This window comes from Tiliqua scincoides, chromosome 13, assembly GCF_035046505.1.
Source record: "Tiliqua scincoides isolate rTilSci1 chromosome 13, rTilSci1.hap2, whole genome shotgun sequence".
Taxonomy (NCBI): Eukaryota; Metazoa; Chordata; class Lepidosauria; order Squamata; family Scincidae; genus Tiliqua; species Tiliqua scincoides.
In genome coordinates, this window is record NC_089833.1 from 2335856 (window position 1) to 2360051 (window position 24196).

A 24196-nucleotide genomic window follows, 5' to 3' on the forward strand; every position below is an offset into this window, starting at 1 on the left:
GCAGCACCGCATTCCCTGATTTTCCCCCTCTGCTTGTATCAAGCACCCCAAAGGCTTCCTGGGCGAGTGTTCTCAGTGAGCGGGCAGTGCTTCTCACACTGCGGGTCGGGACCCACTAGGTGGGTCCTCATTCACTTCAACGTTCTATTTTCAGTATATTGGACTGGCTGCTCCCTTGGCGGGCCGCGCTCGGGACCAGCTGCTGCGCCGCCCGCCGCCCACCTTCCAGCTCGGCCAGCGCCTCCAGCTCGTCCGCGAAGCGCTCCGCGAAGCCGTCCTCGGGGCCCTCCATGCGCGGAACCTGCGCGAGCCCCGCCGTGCCCCTGCTCGGTGTGGGCGAAGGAGCGACGGGCGCCTGCAAGCAGCGCGCGCTGGGCGGGGCGGCGGGGCGCCCTCCCACTGACCGCCTCACGCGCTGCTGCTCCACCCCCGGCTGCAGCTGCGCGGCGGGCACGTCCATGGCGCGGCACCGGGCTGTGCTGGCGCGCCCCGGCGGGAGGCGCAGGTGGGTGGCGCGCGAGGCCGCGGGCGGGCGGGGAGCGCCTCCGGGCCCCTCCCCTCCCGGCACGGCAGGAACGCCGAGTCTGGCCCGGTGCGACGTGCCCGCGGCCCTGCGCGGCTCAGGAAGCGCCAGACCTTCGGGGCCCTCGCGGCCTCCCCGCACCCGCCCCTCTCACGAGCGCGGCTCCCTCGCAGAGAGCGCCCAGAGCCGGCGCAGAGCCAGGCCGCGCGGTCACCCGCGGAACTCCCTGCCACAGGCTCTGGCGGAGGGCCTGGACGGGCTGCGGAGGAAAAGCCCACGAGGGGCGCGCGGCCTGGTCGGGACACAGAGCAGCGCCCGGCCCCCCGGCCCGGCTCCCTGCCTCTCGCAGCAGCCCCGGGCGACCCAGGCCTCGGGCACGGGCAGCTCAGCGCCGCGGGGGGCGGCCAGGTCCTGGGCGCTCCGCGAAGCAGCTGGGGGGTGACGGCGACAGGCCAGAGGCGGAGCCAGGCGGGCCTTGGCCTGGCCCGGTGGGGCCGCACTTGCTGCCTGCCCGACGCGGGACAGAAACAGACCCGGGCGGGCCCGGGAGACAGCGCCCGACCCTGAGCTCGTGCCCTGCTGAGCCCCAGCAGGCAGAGGGCGGGCCGCCAGCCGGCGCTCCAGGCAGCGAGGTGGGGGGCTTTTGCTGCCAAAGAGCACTGGGGGCTCCCCTTGCTTGTCCCCCAGCACAAGCTGCCTGCTGACGGCCGGAAGTGACCGCTCAGGACCAGAAAGAAGCGCTTTCTCTCACTTAGGAACTCACTCGCTGCAGAGAAGGGACGAATCTTCATCCTGTTCGAGGAAGGGAGAGCCCAGTCCTCGCGCCAGGCCCTTCAGCGCTGACACCTCAGCACTACTCAGCAGCTGAAAGCCTGAGGGCCACATCCAGCCCCCCCCCCCGCCCTGTGCTTGACAGGAGGTGATTGCACCCTAGGAGGTGTCTGGAGCTGCTCACAGCTGCCTAACATCTGTTAGGTCTGCCTTGGGCACAATAACTATCCCCCCCCCAAAATGTGTTACTGAACAGGAGGACTTCAGTTACTATGGCGGAAAAACAGCAGGAAGCTTCAGGAGTGGCTTGGTGGGGGAGCCCACAGCCTGCCTCCCCCATGAATCAGAAGATGGGAGCAGAGCAGAATATATCTGATGCTCTAGCCCCACCCTCTCCTTCACACTTCCTCCTCTGCTCTGTTCCTCTGTGTTTGAATCCAGGCAGGAGAAGCGCTTGCTTTCATACTGCTGAAGAGGGAGGGTGTTTCAAGCACTGGAAGGTCCTGGACAGGCATTGAGAACAAATAGGGTATGAAATATAACAATACAAAAAAAAGCTTTCAGAGTTGTCAAAGAACAAATGATAACACAGGCCTGCAAAAATCAAGGATCAGAAAAACTTTTTTTTAGAATCTGTGGTGGTTTTATATGATTTTGGAGTGCTGATTTAGTGAGTGCTTCAAGCACTTTCTTTGTGAGGAAGCCATGGTCTAGGCTAAGCCAGTAGTTCTCACACATTTAGCACCGGGACCCACTTTTTAGAATGAGAATCTGTCAGGACCACTAGAAGTTATGTCATGACCCAAAGTTCATCAAGCAGGAAAAATTTTAACAATCCTAGGCTGCAATCCTACCCACACAAACCCAGAGTAAGTCCCATTTAATATCATTGTTAAATATAATGGCTTGTTAAAAGTACAGTTCTGTCATATTTCCTCAAATGCAGTCACGTACCATGGTAGGTAGCAACAAGTCTAATATACTAAAAACAAAATATAGAAATGAATGGGGACCCACCTGAAACCAGCTCACAACCCACAATTTGAGAAACACTGGGTGAAGCCATATCTCTGAAAATCGACATTTTATGGAAAAATGGATTCCATTTTTGGAATTAGCATCCAAATTACTCAGGAATAGGTCCATCATTTAAGGTAGCAAAATGTGTGTTTTGGCTGACATAATTGGTGTTAGTTTGACACTAAGGGGACCCACTGCCCAGTCCTGAACAGCTTGCATTGGCTTGCCACTGGTGCGCACTGTCGCAAACATAAAGCACGTTTGCTGGCCCTACCGCTGAGCAGCAGTGAGGTAAGGTGGGAGGGAGGTGGGAGCTCCACTGGCTCCACAGGCTCTGTCAGGCTCACTGCCTGACACAGAGGCTCTTGATTCACTGCCAACCTTTTGGCAGAGTAGAGTGCTACTCACTCTATCCAGGGGAAGGGGACGAAAGGAGCTGCTGGCAGTTGCCCAGAGTGCACAGGATGCAGTGGCAGCCATTTTTGGTGCCACTGCAGCCCCGCACTCCGGCCAGCTCAGGATTGGGCTGCCAGTAAATATTCTGTGATTGGAATCTGGTTCCTGTAATGAGAAATTCACCATAGATGTATGGGAGGAAGGGCATCATTTCTGCAAAGTATGAACAACTGTATTTATGATTTAGTGTATAATAGCTACTGCTCTATACTACATGGTTATGCTCTTTTTCCCACATCTATTGTTGTTAAGAATATTCATATGCTGCTTTTCAACAAAAAAAGTTCACAGAGCGATTTACAGAAAGTTGAAAGGGTTCACAATCTAAAAAGGCAATACACCACCAGCAAACAGCCACTAGGAAAGACATTGTACTGGGGTGAGGGATGACAGTTAGTCTCTCCTGTAAGGATCAAAGTTAGTCTCTAAATGTAAGGATCACCAATTGAAAAAGTGCCTCTTTGTTCAGCTGGCAGGGCACAACACAGCTCAGTGGATGTAATTTTTTGGAAGTTAACAAGTTCGTCCCATCAGTATAGTGGAAAATCCAGACCCTGACATGAAAAGATTATCTGTCTGTTATTTTTGTGACTGTTAAGGGAAAACCACAGGGATCTGAGAAAGTAAAAGTAAAATAGTTTGTTCTCCTGGACTTTGACTGATAGGAAAAGCCAAGCAAAAAAATTTTCACGAAGTCTATAGGAGCAAGTCTATCATTTGATCTCGGTCCCATTGGTTAATTGGTAGGGGTAGAACTGCTATTGTAACCCTACACGCATTAATCTGGGAATAAGCCCAGTTAAAAAGAATGGAAGTTTACTTCAGAGTAAACATGCATAGCATCATGTTATAAAATGTACAGTCCAACCCAAACATATCTCTTTAGCTGTAGATTGAGTAGATGATACTGGGACTTTCAAGTATATACGTACTTGCAACTATAGCATAAGGTTGCAATCCGGTGCACACTATCTAGGGCAGGGTTGCTCACACTTTTTTGACTCGAGAGCTACTTTGAAACCCAGCAAGGCCCGGAGATCTACCAGAGTTTTTTTTACAATGTTCGCGCCATCATAACATTTATGTGTACAATGTATGTTGGTGTACCTTGAGCCCCACTGAGTATACCAGGACTTACTCCTGAGTAGACATGCCTAGGATTAGGCTGTGAGGCTGCAATCCTAGCCACACTTACCTGGGAGTAAGCCCCATTGAGTACAATGGGCCTTACTCTCGGCGTTTCCTCCCAGAGGCACCTGAAGGGGGAGGTCGGCACTCCGCGATCTACTCATTTTGCCTCGCGATCTACCGGTAGATCGCGATCCACTTATTGAGCACCCCTGATCTAGGGAGTAAGCCACACTAGACTTGGTGGGACTTACTTCTGAGTAAACGTGGCTAGGATTGCACTGTGAGTTCAGTAATCTGTTGGTTCAGTCAATGCAAATGTTTCCCTTGCAGATTAGCAGTTAATAAAACATAACATTTGTTTGGTGCTTTAGTATTTAAAGTACATCTTATAAAGTAGTATGTAATCCTTATAGCAACCCTGCACAGTGGACCTGTTGCAGATGGGCTTGCTTAAGTGACTTGCTTAAGATCACATAGTATGTACTGGCAGAAGTGAGATTTTAACTGGGGCTTTTCTCAGAGCCTAATCCTGTCCAAATTTCCAGCACCAGTACAGCTGCTATGCAGCCCCAAGGTAAGGAACATTTGTTCCTTTACCTTGAGGAGGCCTCTGTAACTGCCTTCACACCACTGGATTCAGCACATGCCCCATTGTCACAACTAATAATAATAATAATAATAATAGTATTTATATACCACTTTTCAATAAAAAGTTATCAAAGTGGTTTACAGAAAAAATCAAATAACTTATGGCTCCCTGTCCCAAAAGGGCTCATAATCTAAACTGCACGGGCATTGGAAAATTGGATAGGTTTGGGCCCTCAGTCTCTTAGTCTATACTGAACACACTTTCCTGGGAGTAAGCCCCATTGAATGCATTGGAACATTTGAATAATCATGAACTGGATTATATTGTTAGACTCTGTGCTACAGCAGCTCGATGCTTCTGACACTTGCCTGGCCTTCTGGACTTCACTGTAGCCAGCCTTTAGCTCTGGAACCTGTTGGTATAGGACAAGGATGCCCAAACCCTGGCCAAGAGGTCATTTGCAATCCCCAGGGACCCCAAATCCAGCCCATGGGGAGCCCTCAGTCTCCAATGAGCCTCTGGCCCACCGGAGATTAGTTGGAGCCCATGCTGGTCCAATGCAACTGCACTCAGCGCAAGGGCCAACTGCTCTGCCTCTCGTGCAAGCTGTGGACCGAGGGGTCCCTCCACTGCTTGTTGTGGGTCCCTCCACTTTCACGCCTGTGAAGCGGCAGCGATAACAAAAGAAAGGCCAGCCTTGCCTTGCATAAGGCCTTTTACAGGTCTTGAGCTAATGATAGCTAATGGTCTTCATTCATTCATATAAGTTCCATCTCTAAAATACATTAATTGATGTAAATTTATGTAAACTTATTCAAATTTTAAATGTAAATTAATTCTCCACTCCCCCCCTGGCTGTCAGAGAGATGATGTGGCCCTCCTGTCAAAAGGTTTGGACAGCCCTGGTGTAGGATGTGTGATGTATTAATTGCTATGGAGCATGTGTGGAGCATTTTCCTGTTCTCTCTGAATAACCCAGACCAGCTTCCCCACATCTGGAGGATGAACCAGGAAGGCATTGAGGTCAAAGATCTAACCACAGTTCTGATTTTTGGAATTAAATGCTGCTCCTTCTTCCTCTCCAAAGGGTACATTGCCATGGAGCCAGTGAGCATCGATAACCTATTGGTTCTCTACCAAAGCACGGACTTCATTGTGGTCAACAAGCACTGGGATGTCCGCATCGACAGCAAGATGTGGTATGAGAAACTCACCCTGCAGAGCCAGCTGAAATACCGGTTCCCTGAGCTCGCTGACCCAGACACCTATTACGGCTTCCGGTGAGTGACTGTGAGAAAAGGGCCACTTGTGGACCAGGCTGTTGGGCCTAGATGTGAGGAGATCCTGAATCATGTCCTTGCTTGGCTACAAACTCCATTATAGCTGAAGTACCCCACATCTGTGAAGTGTGAGTTCTGATGTTTGCAGGGCTGTTGGAAGGGCAAACAAGATGAAGAGTGCAAAGTGCTTTACCATGTGGAAATGAATGACGGTGGGCCCGCCCTCCTTATCTGTGGGCTTGGCATACGTGAATTTAAATATCCGCGGGTGCTGAGCCTGTGGCTGGAGGGCCTCATAGGACCTCCTGGACACAACCAGAAGTGGCTTCTGGTTTGCTGGGGCGAACCAAGTGCCTTCCACTCATGTCTGGGAGGCTTCTGAGGACGCAGGGAGGCAATGCAGAGGGCTAGGTGTGATCCCCAGCTAAGTAGTTGTGATGCCATGTGGCCTCAGCCGCAGTTTCCATTATCTGCGCAATTTGGTATCTGTGGCGGCTTATGGAATTGATCCCCGCAGATACTGAGGGCCTGCTATAAAGGCATATGATGAAAAATACATCTGTGGTTTTGGTTGCCCTGACTCTGAAAGGGTATTCTGCAGCCATTAGCGATGCAGAAAATGGGTCCCCAAATGTTTTCTTCTTCCCGCTAGAAAAAAAGCATTGGTGTTTTCGTTTAAGAAGATGTGAGAGGGATTTGTAAAATTATGCATGATGTGGAGAGATGGAGACAATGTCATCACCAGTTACTTCTGGGTTGGGAGGCCAGATGCAATCTTACACACAGCCATAAGAGGCTCAGGGCAAACAGGTGGGCTTTTTTAAGAGTGCAAAAACCATGTGCTGTAGCTCTGCCTGCTGAGCTGAGTGGAGCCTCCTACTCCACTCATAGTGGAGTTTATAGTGTTTTGTCACAGTCTCGCTGCTGGGCAGTGGGTGTCCACTAGGAGCTGAGCATACCACTGGACAGGCCAGGGTGCACATGTGTTGGGAGGTTGCCCATCAGCAGTCCATGTGGCCAGTTGGACAATAAAAATACAGTTCAGTGTGGCCTGCAATTCAATAGTAGGAACAAAGATAACCATCAGTTATAAGAATGAAGACAAAGAAGCAGCAGGAAAGAAAAAAGTAGAAAACCAGTTTTTAAATTGCAGTAATGTTAAGGGAGCTCCTGGGGCTTGTAAAGAGGAGGTCTGTTCTGGGTGCCTTCCCCAGAGCATTCTTTAAAAAATGAACAATAACATTGAATGCTTGCTGAAAAGGAAGGCTCTTCAACTGATGTCAGGCCACTGGAAAGAGGGGGGTAAACAGCTCTCTCTGGGCAGGGAGTTCCCCACTGAGGGTGCTGCACCAGAGAAGGCCCTGTAACACAAACCCCCGCCCCAGTATTCCTGAGTAGGCAGTGGTAGAGGCCCAGAAAGGCAACACTAGTGGATGAGTAGACTGTTAGGAGGGAATGGCCCTTTAGGTAGCCTTTGCAGAAATACAGGTAAACCGTTGCAGAAATACAGCAGTTAGGACCAGGATGCCAAGATATAAAAGGTAGGTGATGCCTTCTGGGTAAAGTTTGGGATTGTCTGAGCCAAAAAATGATTTCCAAAGTTCAGAATAGTGGAAGATCTGGGCCCTGAGGACTGAAATGCTGTGCTCTTGAGAATGCCTCACACGCAACATCTTTTGAACCTTCCAGGTTCTGCCACCAGCTGGATTTCTCCACCAGTGGGGCCCTGTGTGTGGCACTCAACAAAGCAGCTGCGGGTAGTGCATACAAGTGTTTCAAGGAGCGGCTGGTGACAAAGGCCTACCTCGCACTGGTAAGCCTCCACCTTCTCGAGCTCCTCTTATATCTCTTACCTGGGTCAAAGATCATTGTTAGCATCTTAAAAAATGTGTTTATAGTTCATAAAATATTGCAGATTGTTTTGCAACAACTTCTAACTGATTTTTCCTTGAAAAGAAAAGGTTAAAGGAACGTTGATGAACATTCATAATTAATTTGTGAAAACTTTCAGCTAAGCAGAATAATCTAAAATAGATTTCCGAATAATACCTTCTGTTGCAGAACTGGGCAGACTTTAGGCTTTGAGATCTCCTTTTCTTGTGTGAAATTCCTGGGTCTGCCAAGAGGAGTATGGTGCGTCTCGGGGCAAAGCCCATTTCATGTGGCACCCCACGTGCCAGCCAATGGGCTGACTAATATAGGTGATACATGAGTTCAAATCTAAGTCCCTGGTCAGTGATGGTGAACCTTTTGTTCTTGATGTGTCAAAACTTCAAAAGATTCCTAACTTGACTCTGCTGGTGTGTCACACCCGCCCCCCCCCAGACAAAAGAGAAACAATTCTTTACATTTTGTTTTATTAAAAATAAATAGTCCAATCATGTGTGGTGCTATGCGTTATATAAAGAAATGTCAAATAATTACAAAAGTGAAATACAAGTAGAACAAAGTCAGTTGTTGTTGAGCGTTGATGCACTCTTGCCTTCCAGTGCTAACAGTTTAATTTGAGGGTTGGGGGGATGCCCTCCCTCCTCCCCGTTTTTCAAAGGGGAAGGGAAACTTGATTTTCCCTTCATTTACATTTTTCAATAGAATGTTTTTGAAAATGTATTTTTTAACTCACGAAAATAACTCTGCTCTGGCAGAGCAGACAAAGCCACAGATGTCTGTTGAAACAGACCCCAGGAGGGAGCAGTTGTCAGCTGGTATTGGGATTTTATCCTAATTCCTTTTGGGTGTCCCACTGACTTGCGCAAGAACCCAGTTCTGTTTTGCAGAATGGAAGACTTGTGCACCACTTATGAAAAAGAAAGGAATAAAAACAGAAGCATTGAGAAAAAAGAAAAAGCACCCCACCCATCAGTGGAAAATGAGGCTGCTCTTGCAAGTTAGAGGATCTCAGTGTTTATTAAATAAAGGGAATGCAGTTTAAAAAAATTTTTTTAAATTTCTCTCTTTAACAACTATTCCCAGTCAGAGTCATGGAGTTTCGTGTGATCAGAATTCTGGTTTCGTGTGATAGTATTAAATAATAATAATAAACTTAATTTATATCCCGCCCTTCTCCCCGAAGGGACCCAGGGCGGCTTACAACATATTAAAAACAGATTAAAAACATAATTTAACCGCAAATAAAAACATATTAAAACACATTAACAGATACCCATAAAAACAGTAGTCAGATAAAAAGAGCAAAACGCAGCAAATCATAGAGGAATCAGGCCTGTAAAAATACTAAAAGATATAGAAAAGATGTTTAAAAAGGCCATGAACTCAGAAGGCTTGTTTAAACAAAAAGGTCTTCAGGCCTCGCCGAAAAATCTCAAGAGAGGGAGCCATTCTCAAATCAAGGGGAAGGGAGTTCCATAACGTTGGTGCCACTACTGAGAAGGCCCTATTTCTTGCCACCGCCCCACGTACCTCCTTAGGCGGCGGCACTTGTAAAAAGGCCTTCTCTGATTACCTAAGAGGACGAGCCGGATTGTACGGAAGTAGGCGATCTCTGAGATACCCTGGCCCAGAGCAGTATAGGGCTTTAAAGGTCAATTCAATTCAATTTTTCAATTCAATTTATTTGCTTAAAACCATAGGTTGTCGCAATACATTAAAAGAAAAACAACAAAATATATAACAATAACCAATAAAAGCACTCATCCTTAAGATTTATGGAGTTTTGCGGCTTTAGCAAACTTTGCTACTTGATAGGTGATAGTAACATCTGTACCCGCAAGCAAACTGCATAGCTGAACAGGCAAGGGTCTATCATGCAGTAGGCTAAGTATGCCAGCAAGGAATTGATTCCTAGGATGTTCATACAAGGGACAACTAAATAAATAGTGAAAGATAACCCCTAGTCCACATAGACAAACTCTTTGATAAAATTATTATATTTCCCCTCCAACCAGGCCGATGGCATACATTAAAAGCAAAGGGCCATAAATGCTTTTCGTAACGGAGCAGCAGTTAAATTTATAAAATAATTTTCCAAACCAAAAGATGTTTTATAAACATGAAACCAAAATGCAGATGATATTTGGGAAAAAATACATAAATCCATCCTCTTAGAATAAAGGCTAATTTTTTCTTTGAGCAACTTCTTGGTTTCATTAGTAATAAGAGTAGGAAGGGACATTGAGTCCATATTCATCCATTATAGGTCTAACCAGATTTGCCCAAGACTCTTGTGAAGGATTTTGAAGTTGTTCTAAAAAACATTTCTTTGGAAGGCAGGAATCATTCATGGAGTTCAATTTTAACCAATACCTAATGAGTGCAATATGACAGCTAGCTTCAATTGAAATCAGTCGCACCTTAGCTCTTAAATATACAATTGGCGTTGCACGGGGAACAGATAAAAGAGATCGTATAAAAGAATTCTGGGCCAATTCCAAAATAGGGGACTTTGTATATCCCCAGACCTCAGCTCCATAGGTTATTTGAGGAATTATTTTTTTAGCAAACACCTCAACAGCTGGTGCAACTAAACTTCCCCCGTGAACTCTAGTAAATCGAAGTAAAGATTGAGTAGAATGAGTCGCTTTCAAATTAACTGCATTAAAATGGTACTTCCATGAGAGTTGAGCACTAAAATGGAGACCAAGATAACTAAAAGCAGCAAGCTGTTCTATAGGTTTTCCATCAAGGTTCCATCTATGAGTTTTTCTGTTTCTCCCAAAAACTACAACTTTAGTTGTGGCATAATTAATAGCCAAATATTCTCTTATGCAATACTTACTCAATTTGACCAAAAGCCTCCACATACCCACAAGAGTGGTAGAAATAATTGCAATATCATCTGCGTATAAAAGAATTGAGAGTTTAACATCCCAAATTGAAGGTGGAAAAAAATCTGGGCCACTCAATTCCTGTACAATATCATTAATATAAAAGTTAAAAAGAAAGGGAGTCAACAGGCATCCCTGCCGAACTCCTCTGTCTACAGGAATTGCCTCAGAAAGCAACCCATTTGCCCCTAATCTGACTCTAAGACTGGTGTTTGAATGAAGCATCTGGATTAAAAACAATCTTCTATCAATATTAGTCACAGCCAATTTTTGCCACAGATGGTCTCTATTAATAAGATCAAAAGCCGAACTAAAATCCACAAAAGTGACATAAATCTTCTTTTTACCCAACTGGGAATATTTCTGAATCAAATGATGGAGTACAAAGCATTGGTCTATAGTGGATTTCCCCTTTTGAAACCCAGCCTGTTCTTCTGCAATTATTGAATTCTCAGCAGCCCAGTGCTCAGTGCCCAGTGCCCAGTTTACTCAATAAATTTTAGAATACAATTTAGAAATTATACTAAGAAGACTAATAGGCCTAAAATTCTTTGGGTCAGCCTTAGAGCCTTTTTTATGGATAGGGACAATAACACTAACTTGCCACCCCTGTGGTATTTTCCCAGACTGATTTATATAAGTAAACAACTTAGCAAGAACTGCGCTCCACCAATTAATGTTTGACTTAAACAATTCACCGGGAAGCATATCCTCCCCTGGCGCTTTGTTATTTGGCAGGGAAATAATCAGATTTTTTACTTCATCCAAGGTGACTGGATCCCACTCAGGGAAGGATGAAAAAAGGTGATAATTTAAACCCAAAGACAGACATGGGCTATTCCCATAGGAGGAGGAACTGAAGAGCGATGTAAAATGGGTACGCCATTGTGTAGAAGTTATTTGATTATCTAGGGCTCCAGAATATCTCTTCCTTCCCCTTGACACTAATGTCCAGAACCTGGCCGAATCTCTTTCCAGAGCTGCCAAACCAAGCTCTAGCCAAGTTTTCCTTATATACTCTTCCTTTTTCATCTGTATCAAATTTTTATACTCTCTACGCAAGAAGACATAAGAAGAAAAATTTTCCCGTGAATCCTCTTGTCTCAATCTCCTTATTGCCCCAGCCAAGATACGTTTTTGGGCAGCACATTGAGCATCAAACCATCCACCATAAGACTGAATTTCTGTATGGACGGGCTTAAAAGTGACTACAAAAGGTTTAATTTCTTGAACAATTTTTCCTTCCAAGGGATCTGGAGAAAAAAGAACCTGGTCTCTTAAAGATAATAATCTAGGGGACAATAAAACAAAAGTTATTCTTTCTTGTAAATTTCCGGTCCAACGCAGCCTTCTCTCTCCCTGCACTACTAAGTTTTCTTCAAATAATTTCTTTTCCGAGACTTTACTAATAGGTAGGGAGAGAAATAACTGTATTGGCATATGATCACTTTCAGGTCTAATAAGTACCTTAAAACTTTTGAAATGGGGTAACATCGAGTGAGAAACTATCATATAATCTATCACACTTTTACCCCTTGGACCAAAAAACGTATACAAGCCCGAATCTGGATCTATATCTGTTCCATTACAAATATAAAATTGATATTTGTAAATAAGACTAAAAAGATGTCCAGCTCCATTTATCCCCGAATCCCTTGAAATCCTAGTGGGAAGATAAGTTAGATCTTCAGGTGAAAGGCCCAATTTTGCACCCATAACATAATTGTTTTCCCCTATTCTGGAGTTCAAGTCTCCTGCCAAAAAAATTAAAGGTCAAAACCAGCACCTTGAATTGGGCCCAGAAACGAATGGAGAAGCAGGCTGACAGAGTCAAACCGCCTAGCTCCAGTGACCACACGGGGCCGCCGCATTCTGCACTAACTACAGTTTCCGAACCATCTTCCGGGGCAGCCCCACATAAAGCGTGTTACAATAATCTAACCTCGATGTCACCGTGGCATGGATCACCGTGGCCAGGTCTGCACGATCCAAGTACAGCCACAGCTGGCGCACCAGCCGAAGCTGAGAAAAGGCCCCCCTAGCCACAACTGCCACCTGGGAATCCAGGAGCAGCTGCAAATCCAGGTGGACCCCATCCAGATCCTCACTGCTTCCAGACAGCACTCCAGGCCCTCAGCCGCCACCCTGGAGTCTGGAGGAAAGGAGAGATAGAGCTGGGTGTCATCAGCATATTGATGACACCCCACTCCAAACCCCCGGATGACCTCTCCCAGAGGTTTCATGTAGATATTAAATAGCATGGGGGACAGAATTGAACCCTGCGGCACCCTGCACCTCAAAGGCCAGGGTGTCAAACAGGCATCCCCCAGCACCACCATCTGGGACCGACCCTCCAAGTAGGAGCGGAACCACCGCAAAACAGTGCCTCCAACTCCCAACTAGGCCAATTGGCCCAGAAGGATACCATGGTCGATGGTATCGAAAGCCGCTGAGAGGTCCAGCAGGACCAACAGGGATGCACTCCCCCTGTCCAGTCCCCGGCGTAGGTCATCCACCAAGATGACCAAGGCAGTTTCCATCCCAAAGCCCGGCCTAAAACCAGATTGAAAAGGATCCAGATAATCCGCTTCATCCAAGACCCTCTGGAGTTGGGCCGCCACCACCCGCTCAATTACCTTGCCCAGAAATGTGATGTTGGAGACTGGCCGGTAGTTATCCAACACGGTGGAATCCAGGGAGGGCTTCTTCAGGAGGGGGCGAACCACTGCCCGTTTCAAAGCGAGTAGCAACGTCCCCTCCATCAAGGAAGAGTTAACCACCCTCCCCGTCCACTCAGCCAGTCCACCCTGGGCAGCTCTTATCAGCCAAGCTGGGCAAGGGTCAAACAGGCAGGCAGATGGCCTCACACTCCAAAGGAGTCTGTCCACATCCTCAGGCTGTACAAGCTGAAAAGAATCCCACAACACTGGAGAAGCAGTTGCCAAGGGGACATCGTCAGACGTCAATGTGGCATCCAAGTCGCGATGAATATGATCGATTTTATCTGCAAAGTGTTGCGCAAACACGTCACAGCAGCTGACTGTGTATTCCTCCTGGTCCACTAGAGGGGCCTGATGAAGGAGGCCCCGCACCACACGGAACAGCTCTGCCGGACAGTTGTCAGCAGACGCAATGGTAGCAGAGAAGAACAATCTCTTCGCTGCTACCACTGCCACGGAGTAGGCTCTGTAATGAGTTCTACTCCGTGTCCGCTCGGATTCATCGCGAGTTTTCTGCCACCGTCGCTCTAGACGTCTACCCAGCATCATTCACAGCTCCTCAGTAAACCAAGGAGCTGCTCCGAGTCTGCGACGTGGCAGAGGTCGCTCCGGAGCAATCTCATCCACTGCCCTGGTCATTAATTTGTTAAACAAACCAGGATAGCAAACTACAATTCTTCCTGGTTTGTTTTAACAAACCACAGTTTCCAAGTTTGGATGTAAAAGGAAACTGCAATTAGTTTGAAGCTGAAACTGTCACTGTTTTCCTTTCATGTGTCAAGGAAGGAGAGTGGGGAGTTTAGGGAATTGTCTGTACAGGACAATGGCATGTACGCGTCCTGCCCATCTCCAGTCTTCAAGAAACCTCTGATGTCCTGCTCCTCTCCCTCCCATCAAATATTCTGTACCTTGCACTGAAGTCTCTGAGTGGAATTCTATAAAATTAGGGCAGCCCTGTATAAAGTTGGACTTTACCTTTCTTCATCAGCCTTCCCAGAGAGTGAAACTGGAGGGCAGTGGAGAGTCTCCAGGGATGCTGAATCTATTTGGGTAGGATATGAAATCCTCCTAGCCCCAAACATAATGGCGATTACATGTCTCCTGGCCTTTGTGATGGAGGGAAATCATTTGTGGAGCACTTGAATCTTTGAAGGGAATCGTAGTTTGCTTTTCTGTGCAGCCTTAAGTCTCTCAGATGCCATAAGGTCTAGAAATTTGTTTTTAAGAAAATCATTTAAAACAAGGGAAATGCAGGTGCTCAGGATGCTGAAGTTCATGCCTGGGTGTGCATTTGGGCAGCAGGTCTGCAGGCATATACAATTCATGGAATGCTGCTGATTTTCATGTTTTGAATGGGCAAACTGAAGCTGACCTTTCAAATTGCACTGCTACACAATGCCTCCTCTGCTTGGCAGGTGAGGGGCCACGTTCAGGAGGAGAGGATGACCATCCATTACGCCATTGGAAAGAACACTACAGAGGGCCTGACCCACATGATGTGCATTGAAGGGACAGAGGGTAGGTATATTCAGCCATGGATAGTGCTAAATAGGGTTTGTTGCCTTAGCCCAGGTTGAGATCCTAGCTGTACAGTGAAATCATAACTTTTTCCAGCAGAGCTGTGCCTGCTTGTCCAGCAAAGAGACTGGCGAGGCAAGGCCATCTAACCTCAAGCCCTGGTTTCACATTCTGGTTTGCAGCCATTCTTTAACCATGGTTTTGAATTCATATATAACACTCAACCCTGGTGAAAGAAAGCAAACCATAGTGGGGCGGGGCGATGCAGTGAACTGAACAGGCACGATCTCCGGGGCTCCAGATTTCAGCCTGTTTCTCACCTCTATTTCTGCCCAGGAGATCCGATGACTTTGGTTTAGGAGAGGTTTAGTCATCCTGATGGTGATACCTGAGTTAGGTTGGAGCCCAGCCGGGGTGGGGGGACTTGCTTCTCAGGAGTTGGCTGTTCAAGGCAGTGGGGGAGGAGACGTGAAATCATGACTAACTGCAAAACCCCTGTGGAGATACCATCTACTCAAACAGATTTCATCTGTTGAAAGAAGATACTTGGAAGAACAAAGTAAGTGCTGTTTGTGTTATGTAAATCCTGGCTTTGAACAATTGACTTTGGAAAAAGGGGGGGGGAGGATTCCTCCACCTCATGGTTGTTTTTAAATCTGAGAAGAGACATTTGAGTTTTTGGCACTATATGGAGTATAACTTTATCAATACAAGTTTACAAATCTGCAACCCTGTATGAGATATTAATTTTATTGGATGTTGAATTCTGGATTATTTGAGTGCGAAAGGATTTCCTATCACTGAGTGGTGAGTTGAACATTGTTTGGTCGGCACTTGTGGGAAACTAAATGTTTACATTCCATAGCAAAGAGATTGCCCAGGACATCTAGTGGACTAAAAGAAAACTGTAAGGGAAAAATCATGGATTCATCAGGAACAAATCGGGAAAATACAACAAAAGCTGGAATATTTGCTTGATATGAGTCGACAACAAGTGATCCAAATTTTACAAATCCAAATTAGCATGGAAACCTTAAGCCAACAGATAAATAAGCTTAATGAAATGGAAGTTAAAGCTACAACAATGAAGAATAATGACCAACAAGTTGAAATGACAATTTTAATGAAAATACAGAAAGATGGGGCAGACTGGAGGATAAGTACCCAAAAGGTGTTGGACCAGAATGGGGAAGAGACATGTCAACCAACAAGCATAGTTGACCAAGAGATTGACCAAGAGAAGGAGATGACCTGCCAGGATCTGGATTTATTGGCAGGAATAAGAAGACTAAGAAGAGGATGTATATCAAAGCATGAACTCTTAAGAGACATTCTTGTGAAGTTTATCAGGAAAAAAAGATGGAAAAGAGAAAAAAAAGTTTAGAGATGATATGCAAGATTTGAATTACTATTCAAGATAATGACACGATTTGGTAGTGGCGAAATCTTTGATTTGAGGAAAAAATAAATATATCTAGGTATTTTATAGGTTAATTTTGATGAACTAGGTTTAAATTTGTTATTGTTTCTATAGATGGGGAAATGATATGAAGGTAGAAACTTAAATTTAGAAAGTAATAGATATGTAATATATGAGTGGTTTGGTAGATTTGTTTACAATTAGATTTATGATATATTTAGTAGTAATTTTGTATTAGAATAAGTTGTATTAATAAAAGAGTTTTTGTATTTTATAGGTTAATTTTTATGAATTTAGATTTAGATGAATTTAGATTAATTAATTTTGATGAATTAGATTTAAATTTGTTTGATATTGTTTTGGAATTTATAGATGGAGAAATGATATGAAGGTAGAAAGTAAAGTTTAGAAAGCAATGGATATACAATATAAGAGTGGTTTGGTAGATTTGTTTATAATTAGAATTATGATAAGTATTTAGTAGTAAATTTGTATTAGAATAAGCTGTATTAATAAAAGAGTTTAAGAGTTTATTGAAAGAAGGAACATAAAGAATGATGGGAAAAAAAGAGATGGTTATGATGAAATATGATGGTTATGGTGAAGTATATACAGTAGAATATGAAACGGTTTTTAGAAATTGATATGTATTTTTTGTATATCCTTTTTTTCTTTTTATAATTGTTTTCTTTCCTTTTTTTCTTTTTTTTTGATTATATTAAGAGATATAAGAAATTATTGGTAGAATGAATTATTAATTAATTGGTATATGGTATCCTGCAACCTCAATGTTTGTATGTATGTGTTTTGTATGTGTGTTTGTTTATGGAAAAGTAAAAAAAAAATTTAAAGAAAGAAAGCAAACCATCATTAACTGGCTTACCACACTGGATATCATATGTCTACACTGGGCTTAGATGGTGTTAAAGAAGTCACTCTCTTTTTATTTCAGCCTCCATTTTCAGTTTAATTCTCTAAGGTTTTGTATTGGCTTAAAGGCTAAACAATAAATATGGAATATTGGCCTAGGATGTTGTAAGTAATATGGGGTGCACTTGCATATAGAATTTGCTGCATGAGTGAGATATATGTAAAGAGTTTCGTGTGCTTAGGAAAAGTGCTAGAAGGTCAGAGAATGATGTTTTCTTTAATAGGTTGTGAAAACCCCAAGCCTTGCCAGTCAGAGCTAACAGTGTTGGAACGTGGACTATATGGAGGTGACCCTGCAACAAAAGTGCTTCTGCAGCCACTGACAGGTAAAAACTGCTTTCTCCTGTCATCTGCGCTAACATCTGGAACCTTTTCACTGTTGCCAAAGTGCCTGTCCTCTCCTAGGCTGCCAGCCAAACCTGCCTTTCCAACTGAGATAAGTGCTTCATCTACCCAGCCCTATGGGGACCTTTTAGTGCTCCCACAAGCAACGTGAAGGTCTATTTTATTTCATGTTTTTTTATTTTTTGACTTCATTTCTTTTCACAGTTGCAAGTGAGGTTGAAGTGATAGGTAATTGGGAAAACAGCAAATTTAAGTTCAAATTATCATTGTTAAAAGTGTGGGCATTTAACCTCAAGAGCAGACCAATCCTATGTAACTTCCCATGTGGTGATGTAGCAGCACCAATGCAGCTTCCACTGTATCCCGTACAGGAATTTTGGCATATTGAGGCCTCTTCAGAATAAGGAAGCATAAGTTCCTTTGCTCTGGGGTAATCCTCAGCAGCAGATATGTGTCAACTTGAACCTGCCCCAGCTCTATAGCTGGCACATGCCTGCATTGATCGCTGAAGGTGAATTGGGCCCAGGAGGTGAATTCGTATTCAGCAGGCGTCACTGCCGGTGAGCCCTTTCCAGACCTGATCTGCCCTTCTACCTGCCCCCTTCACTATATAAGCGTCTGAGAAATGCAGCTTCATACAAGGCTTCAATCATCATGACATATGGAAGCTTCATACAATCATCATGACAAACAGCTAGAGGTGGGAGAAAAAGAAGATAATGAAATAAAACATTTTTGTAAAAACCAAAAATCCCAAAAGCTGCAAAAAATTAAAACTTTTATTTGGTTTTTATTTATTATTTAATGGGGGTGTGTGTGCGTGCGTACGCCTGTGTTTCATGAAACCAATGACTGTGATTGTTTCATGAAACCAATGACTGTGGTTTCATCTGCTGATATTATACCGCCCACATCACCTTCCTAATACACTTTTAAAGCAATTGTAATTGTACTTTAAATTCTGAATAAAAATGAATTTGGTGGGCCACTGTGAGATCCAGGAAACTGAACTAGATGGGCCTTTGGCCTGATCCGGCAGGGCTCTTCTTACGTTCTTATGTATAACTCCACTTTTTGCACTTCTGCCTTTGGAAAACACTGAAATGCGTGAAAAAATAAAACTGTTTTGTCCCACCTCTAAAAATAACCAATGACAGACTTATATTTCTGTTCTTTCGTAGGAAGAACCCACCAACTCCGTGTGCATTGTAGTGCCATTGGGCACCCTATAGTGGGTGACTTCACCTACAGCTTTAAGAAGGATAGCGTCCCTTACCGGATGATGCTTCACGCCTACTACTTGCGCATCCCGACTAGCAAAGAGCTCATTGAGGTGAGTGCGCCAGATCCCTTTGTTCCCACCTTGGATCACAACTGGGCATCTGATCGTGCCACAGAGTGTCTGGAAAAGCTGATAAAGGAATTGAAAGACAAAAGCATCCAGGCTGTGGAGGAAGGGCCCCAGGAGGAGTTCCTTGGGAGCCCAGGCGCTGAGATTCCACACGAGGCCAAGATCCCAGAGGTGGAAGTGCAGCGAGCCGAGTATGAGCAGTGGCTGGCAGAACGGGCCTTGGAATGAGATGCCGCCGTCTCTTGTGAGCTCGTTGAAGTAGTCCCCTCTCCCTGCTGTGGCTTCTGACCGACCCTTATCCAAATGGCCCCCTCAGACCCCAGTGTAGTCTTGTTTCCACTCCTGGAGGAAGCAGCCTAGCAAGGATGGCATTCCCGCACTGGAATTTGTATCACCTCATCAGCCTTTTAACTCGGTCTTCATACTGGCACACTTTAGTCATTGGGTGCAAAAGGTCACGCACAAGGACAGCCTGGTGGGGCTATGCTTTGAGTTTATGGAACTGGGGCAGCAACTGGTAGGAAAGCAAAGCCAGCAGAGGCCCTTCCTCATGTGCTGAGCAGAGTAATTTCTGAAGGGAAGAAAAGTGGGATTGCCTGACTGCCTGTCGCAGGACCTACAATCATCCCTCTCCTTCGCCTTGGAGGGCTCACTCCTCTTGACCCCAAAGGTTCACTTTCTTTTCCAGGCAGAGGATATGAAGGCCCCTTCCACATTGGGCTAGTCATGCCAATGGCTTTTCATGCAACCACAACTTGGCCCAGACACGGAAGGATGAATGAACAGACAAACAAAGGAACGAAACTAGAAAGTGAGATGGATCTCTTTTATTTTTTCCATTCAGGAATCTTTTTTCTTAATTGACATTTGCCCTTGTGAGCCTTTTGAAAGTATTTTATTGCCAATTTTAAATCCGCCGTCTCCAATGATACTTTTTTTAAAGATGTTAAGAAAGTATCCTAACATTTGTCAATACTGAAAAAAGCATCTACTATAGACATTCCTAATAATAAATATTTTTGTACGGCATTTTAAAAATCTACTCCACAATACTTGCAGAAGAAAATAATCCCTTCAGTACTGTTGCGTAAGATTTTTTAGAATAATCCCAGTTAAATTCTCATGTGCTATATCCAAGGTTTTGGGATATCCTTCCCTCCTTCACTTGTGGAGCTAATTTCACCATTTTTTGAGTCCTTATTGGTACCCTGGAACTTTTTCACAATGCATGTCATGAAACAGAAACTGCAGTCCTCTTTTTCTGCTTTGTTGTTTTTGCACAGAAGAAGCATCTGGTTGGAGGAGAGACCTAAAAATGTGCAAGTCGGTTCCATAGAGCACAAGCAGGACTTCCAGACTGCCTGCAGATCTGATCTCTTTGCTTCTGCATGAATTTTTCCAATCTTCAACCATTTCCATTTCCCTGTGCAAACTGCGGAATCTTTGCCAAACATTTTAAAAGGTTGCACTATACGAATATGTCATAAATATGTATACAAATAGGCCATACAAGGAACATTTGTGGCTATCACAGAGTTTTTAGATGTTGTTGTGCAGGCTGTTAGAATGACACCACCCATCCAGCCCAGTAATTCCTGGCACCTCAGTACAGGAACACAGCAGAGCTCTCACCACTAGAGGGTTCATGTTGCAAATGGTCACTGAGACTAGTTCTGAAACTGCAGGTCATGAAATCGAGTTTACTTGGCTGTCAGTTCCATTGAAATTAATTGTAATATAGTGTAAAAGACTCCTGGGTATTGAGCTGGAGAAGGAGGAGACCAAGTGGGTGCTTCAAAGTAAAGGAAGGTTTTAAAATATGGCTTGATGGGATGTCTGGCTTAAAGCTGCAATTCTGTATCAGAGACTTAAACATTCCATGTTTGGGATGCTTGCAAGACTTTAGTACTGTCAACCTGTGTGGTGCCCGTCTGTCTGCACACCATTACTGGAGCTGCAGTGTTTTTGTCAGCTATTTGGTTAGTTTAGGGGGATTAAACAGCATTGGGTTGATTAAAAAGATGCCCCTGATCTGTTGGGCAGCAGATTTAAACCAAATACTTGTGAAACTACAGATAATGGATGCTGTCTTAGGAAATGCATTTGCCATTCACTTGCACACAGGAGGGGATGATCCTTCTCAGGTGGTGCGAACTGAGGCATTTGCGAGCAATGCTTAAAAACAAAGACCAGGAAATGCTTTTCCTGAGTCACAGCTGTGTTTTCCTTATATTCAAACATACACATATTTAATTAATACTGTGTATTGGTTAGAACCCATCTGCTTAATTCATAGTGCAATCCTGTGCATGCTTACTCAGAAGTAAATCTGTTCTGTTCAGTTCACTGTTACTCCCAGGAGAGTGTGCATAAGTGGGTGATAACCCTCACATGCATCTTAGGGTGCAGTCCTAACCTACTTTCCAGCACCAACATAAGGGCAATGCAACTCCAAGGTTGAACAAACATTGCCTAACCTTGAGGAAGCCTTTGTGACTGCCCCCCAACTGCAGGATGCAGCACATGCTCCACTGGCACAGCTATGCTGGAAAGTGAGTTAGGATTGCGCTCTTATTCTCTCCCTATTTTTGCCCATTAAAGCTGCAGTTCATCATCGTAAGGCTGCCATGTTCATTTTTTGCATGCTAAGCAGAAATTCCAAAGAGTGACCCTCTCCCCTATTGCTGAATCACCAACTCAAGAAAAACATCACCTGTTGAATTCCTGCATCTCCTGTAGCTCTTCATGGCACAAAAGCCCAGTGGTAGCGGGGGGGGGGGGATGCTTCCTGATGAAAGCTGTCTAGGGCTGTTGCATATTCCCAATTCCTTTCCCCTTTTTCTACACAGTGAACCCCTTTCTCTTTTTAAAAAATTTGGTTTCTTGTTTTCAGAGAGGTGTTTGGTTACATTGTTAAAGCAATTAGCACTTTGTGGGGAAGAAGCTATATTGTAAATGAAATCTAAAAGGAGCTAAGATGGAAATCTGAGCAGGTGAGGGTGGGTTTCTTAAATGATCAATTTTTAAATCTTTTTTTCTGATATGCAAAAATGTCCCCCATGAGCTGTTTGCACTAAATATTTATACTGTATCAGGTACCTTAATTTATACTCCTGAGCAGTCTTGCTTCCTCTAGAATCCCCTGAACTCTCAGCTAATTCTTTTTTGATGCAATATTATACCACTGTGGACAATGGGCTTATTTTCTACCACATAAAGATTACTGGATCTCCCAGCAAATGGGCAGGAATCTTCCAAAGTTATTCTCAGGATGCACAAACTGGATCACTTTATCAGCTGTACTTTTGTTGATGTCATTTTGACGCAAGTCCTTTCCATAAGGAATTTCCCACCAGATTACTGGTGAAATTGTTCTCATTTTTCGTATGTAACAAAATTCACATACATTTGCCCATGTGCTTCATAATGAACAGTAGTTAATGTTTTAAGCACATTACATACATGGGTGCATTTCTTGCTTCAAAAGAAGACGTCATGTATACTCGGCAGGTGATTTTTCACTACTGTCATGACTCGTGATTGATTTTCCTCCTAATCTTTGCACTTACAACAGTGGTTTGCATACCACTGTGGCATTTGATCCATCCCAGCACACACACACACTCTATGCTCGTTGTTCAAAGTCTAGTATTTGAGGCAACTGCTGATGCTTATCTTTGCCCCAGGTGGGGGGTGGGGGGAACAACCAGTGGGGGGGACAGCTACCAGCAAGATTGCTGCTGTTGCTGCTATTGACTCATTGAGTATGAAAGACACTTGTGTCTGCTGTCATAGTAAAGGAAGGGGGGCCAGATGGGAAGACACCCCATGGTCACTTAGCTAAGGACCCCTCAAACCTGAACTTACCCTGAACCTTGCATGAACTAAATATGAACCCTAGAATACCCCAATTTCTGTTTCTTTGGGAGGAGGGGAGGAGGCTCCCATGTCTGTCTGCAAAGCCAGTTTTGAAAGTTGTGTGAGGATTTGCTATATGATGCTCCTAAACAAATATTGAGCTCACAGAAAAGGAGAAAGTATCAAATGGGCTGTGTGATAAATGGCAAAAGGAAGATGGAAGACAGTTTTGTCCAAAGAAAGTCACCTTCGTTGTATCTACACTGTGGGCATAAAACTGGTTTAATAGCCATTCCCTCTTCCCAGAGAACCATAAAAACTGTGGTTTATCAGGAAGGTTAGGGATTTGTAACATCCTTCCCAAATTATAATTTTTGGCATTCCCCAAAGGCAAACCATGACCTTTAACCTGGAATAAAATGAATATGATGCTGTTGTGCAGATAGGGCCCTTGGTTTTGAGTGGACAAATCTCAGGGTGCCTCAGGCAGACCACCAAATGCTGCCTTGTCCCCCTTGTTTGGTGGCACACCAGGACCACTTTATTTGGATTTAGGGTAAGATGTTCACAATGGCCAGTGCCCTTTGAACGGCAGCAGGTACATTGGTTTTCGTTGCATGTTTATCACCCAGGCTTTGTGGTGTCATCAGTTTGCTGGTAACCTAGAGGTGGATCACTTCCCTCTATTTTTTTTAAACATGCTGTGATGTGGAGTTTTTAATGTGTTTGTGGCACATTGTGAGGTTTTGGGAATATTTCTAGGTATTGATTGTTTCACATTTGTGACCGTCACTGAAATAAACCACCTGAGATAAGCTCTGCCCTTGTGTCAGTGATTTGTTAATCTCATGCACAGTGTGTGTGGATGGGGAAAGCCTCAAGCAAAACCTACTGGCAAATGTGCATCAAGATTAAGTGAATGCTGTGTGTGTGTTGGGTTATATAGCCACAGTCTCTCCCAATCTTCCAGTGAACACTTGGAGATCAGGAGCAGAGACAGCATGTGAATTCCCACATTATGTGCCCAGGAAAGGGCTTCGACTCCTTCCCTTTCTGCTGACAGCGTACAACATATCCTATCTCTAATCCCATCCAAAGTGACCTTGGACTTATCTCACAGATGATCCTCTTTATCAGCATTCTGTGACTTGCATCTCCCCATAAACAATGAGAATGTTTAAATATTCCATTACATCACACTCCTCAGCTAATATCTCAGAAGGGCCCAGGGCCAGGTGGATCAGAAGCCAATCCAGGGTTTTTTAGTCCAATCTAATAAAATGCTTGGGACCTTGCTTTGTTTGAAGCATCTTTTATCTATGTCACAGTGACTAAAGCCAATCCTTCTTGTTACAGTGCCAGTGACCCGGAGATATCGGATTGGCTTGTGACGTATCTGGGCAATTATATTTGCTAGAGCAGTGCAAGAGGCATGCAATTGTTCACAAACAGGAGTGCGCAGCCACAGTACATATCTCAGATGGTATTCCCTGGCCTGGG

The 24196-nt window shown here is 44.6% G+C and overlaps 2 protein-coding genes across 5 annotated transcripts in view; one reads left to right on the forward strand and one right to left on the reverse strand.

Moving 5' to 3' along the window:
• The window catches only part of CHTF18 (chromosome transmission fidelity factor 18), a 39137-nt gene extending 38772 nt beyond the window's left edge, over positions 1-365 (reverse strand). Inside the window, exon 1 of the mRNA XM_066640487.1 lies at positions 223-365. Coding sequence (XP_066496584.1) covers positions 223-292 — 70 coding nt within the window. The 5' untranslated portion in view covers positions 293-365. The remainder of the gene's footprint in view (positions 1-222) is intronic.
• A 60-nt stretch (positions 366-425) lies between these two features.
• On the forward strand, positions 426-23511 carry RPUSD1 (RNA pseudouridine synthase domain containing 1). Of its 4 annotated transcripts, none has more exons than XR_010795034.1 (7): positions 426-505; positions 5578-5770; positions 7460-7583; positions 14690-14792; positions 17367-17468; positions 18669-19649; positions 20122-23511. XR_010795034.1 is itself a non-coding variant. In XM_066640490.1 (7 exons), exons 2-7 carry the CDS (start codon positions 5589-5591, stop codon positions 19560-19562), a joined length of 699 nt encoding a protein of 232 aa, XP_066496587.1. In that variant the 5' UTR covers positions 426-505; positions 5578-5588; the 3' UTR covers positions 19563-23511. The 4 variants fall into 4 exon arrangements, 3 of the variants coding, with proteins under 3 accessions (XP_066496587.1, XP_066496588.1, XP_066496586.1); XM_066640490.1 differs by having other exon boundaries at positions 18669-18820; positions 19527-23511; XM_066640491.1 differs by having other exon boundaries at positions 18669-18820.
• Positions 23512-24196: the final 685 nt, after the last annotated feature.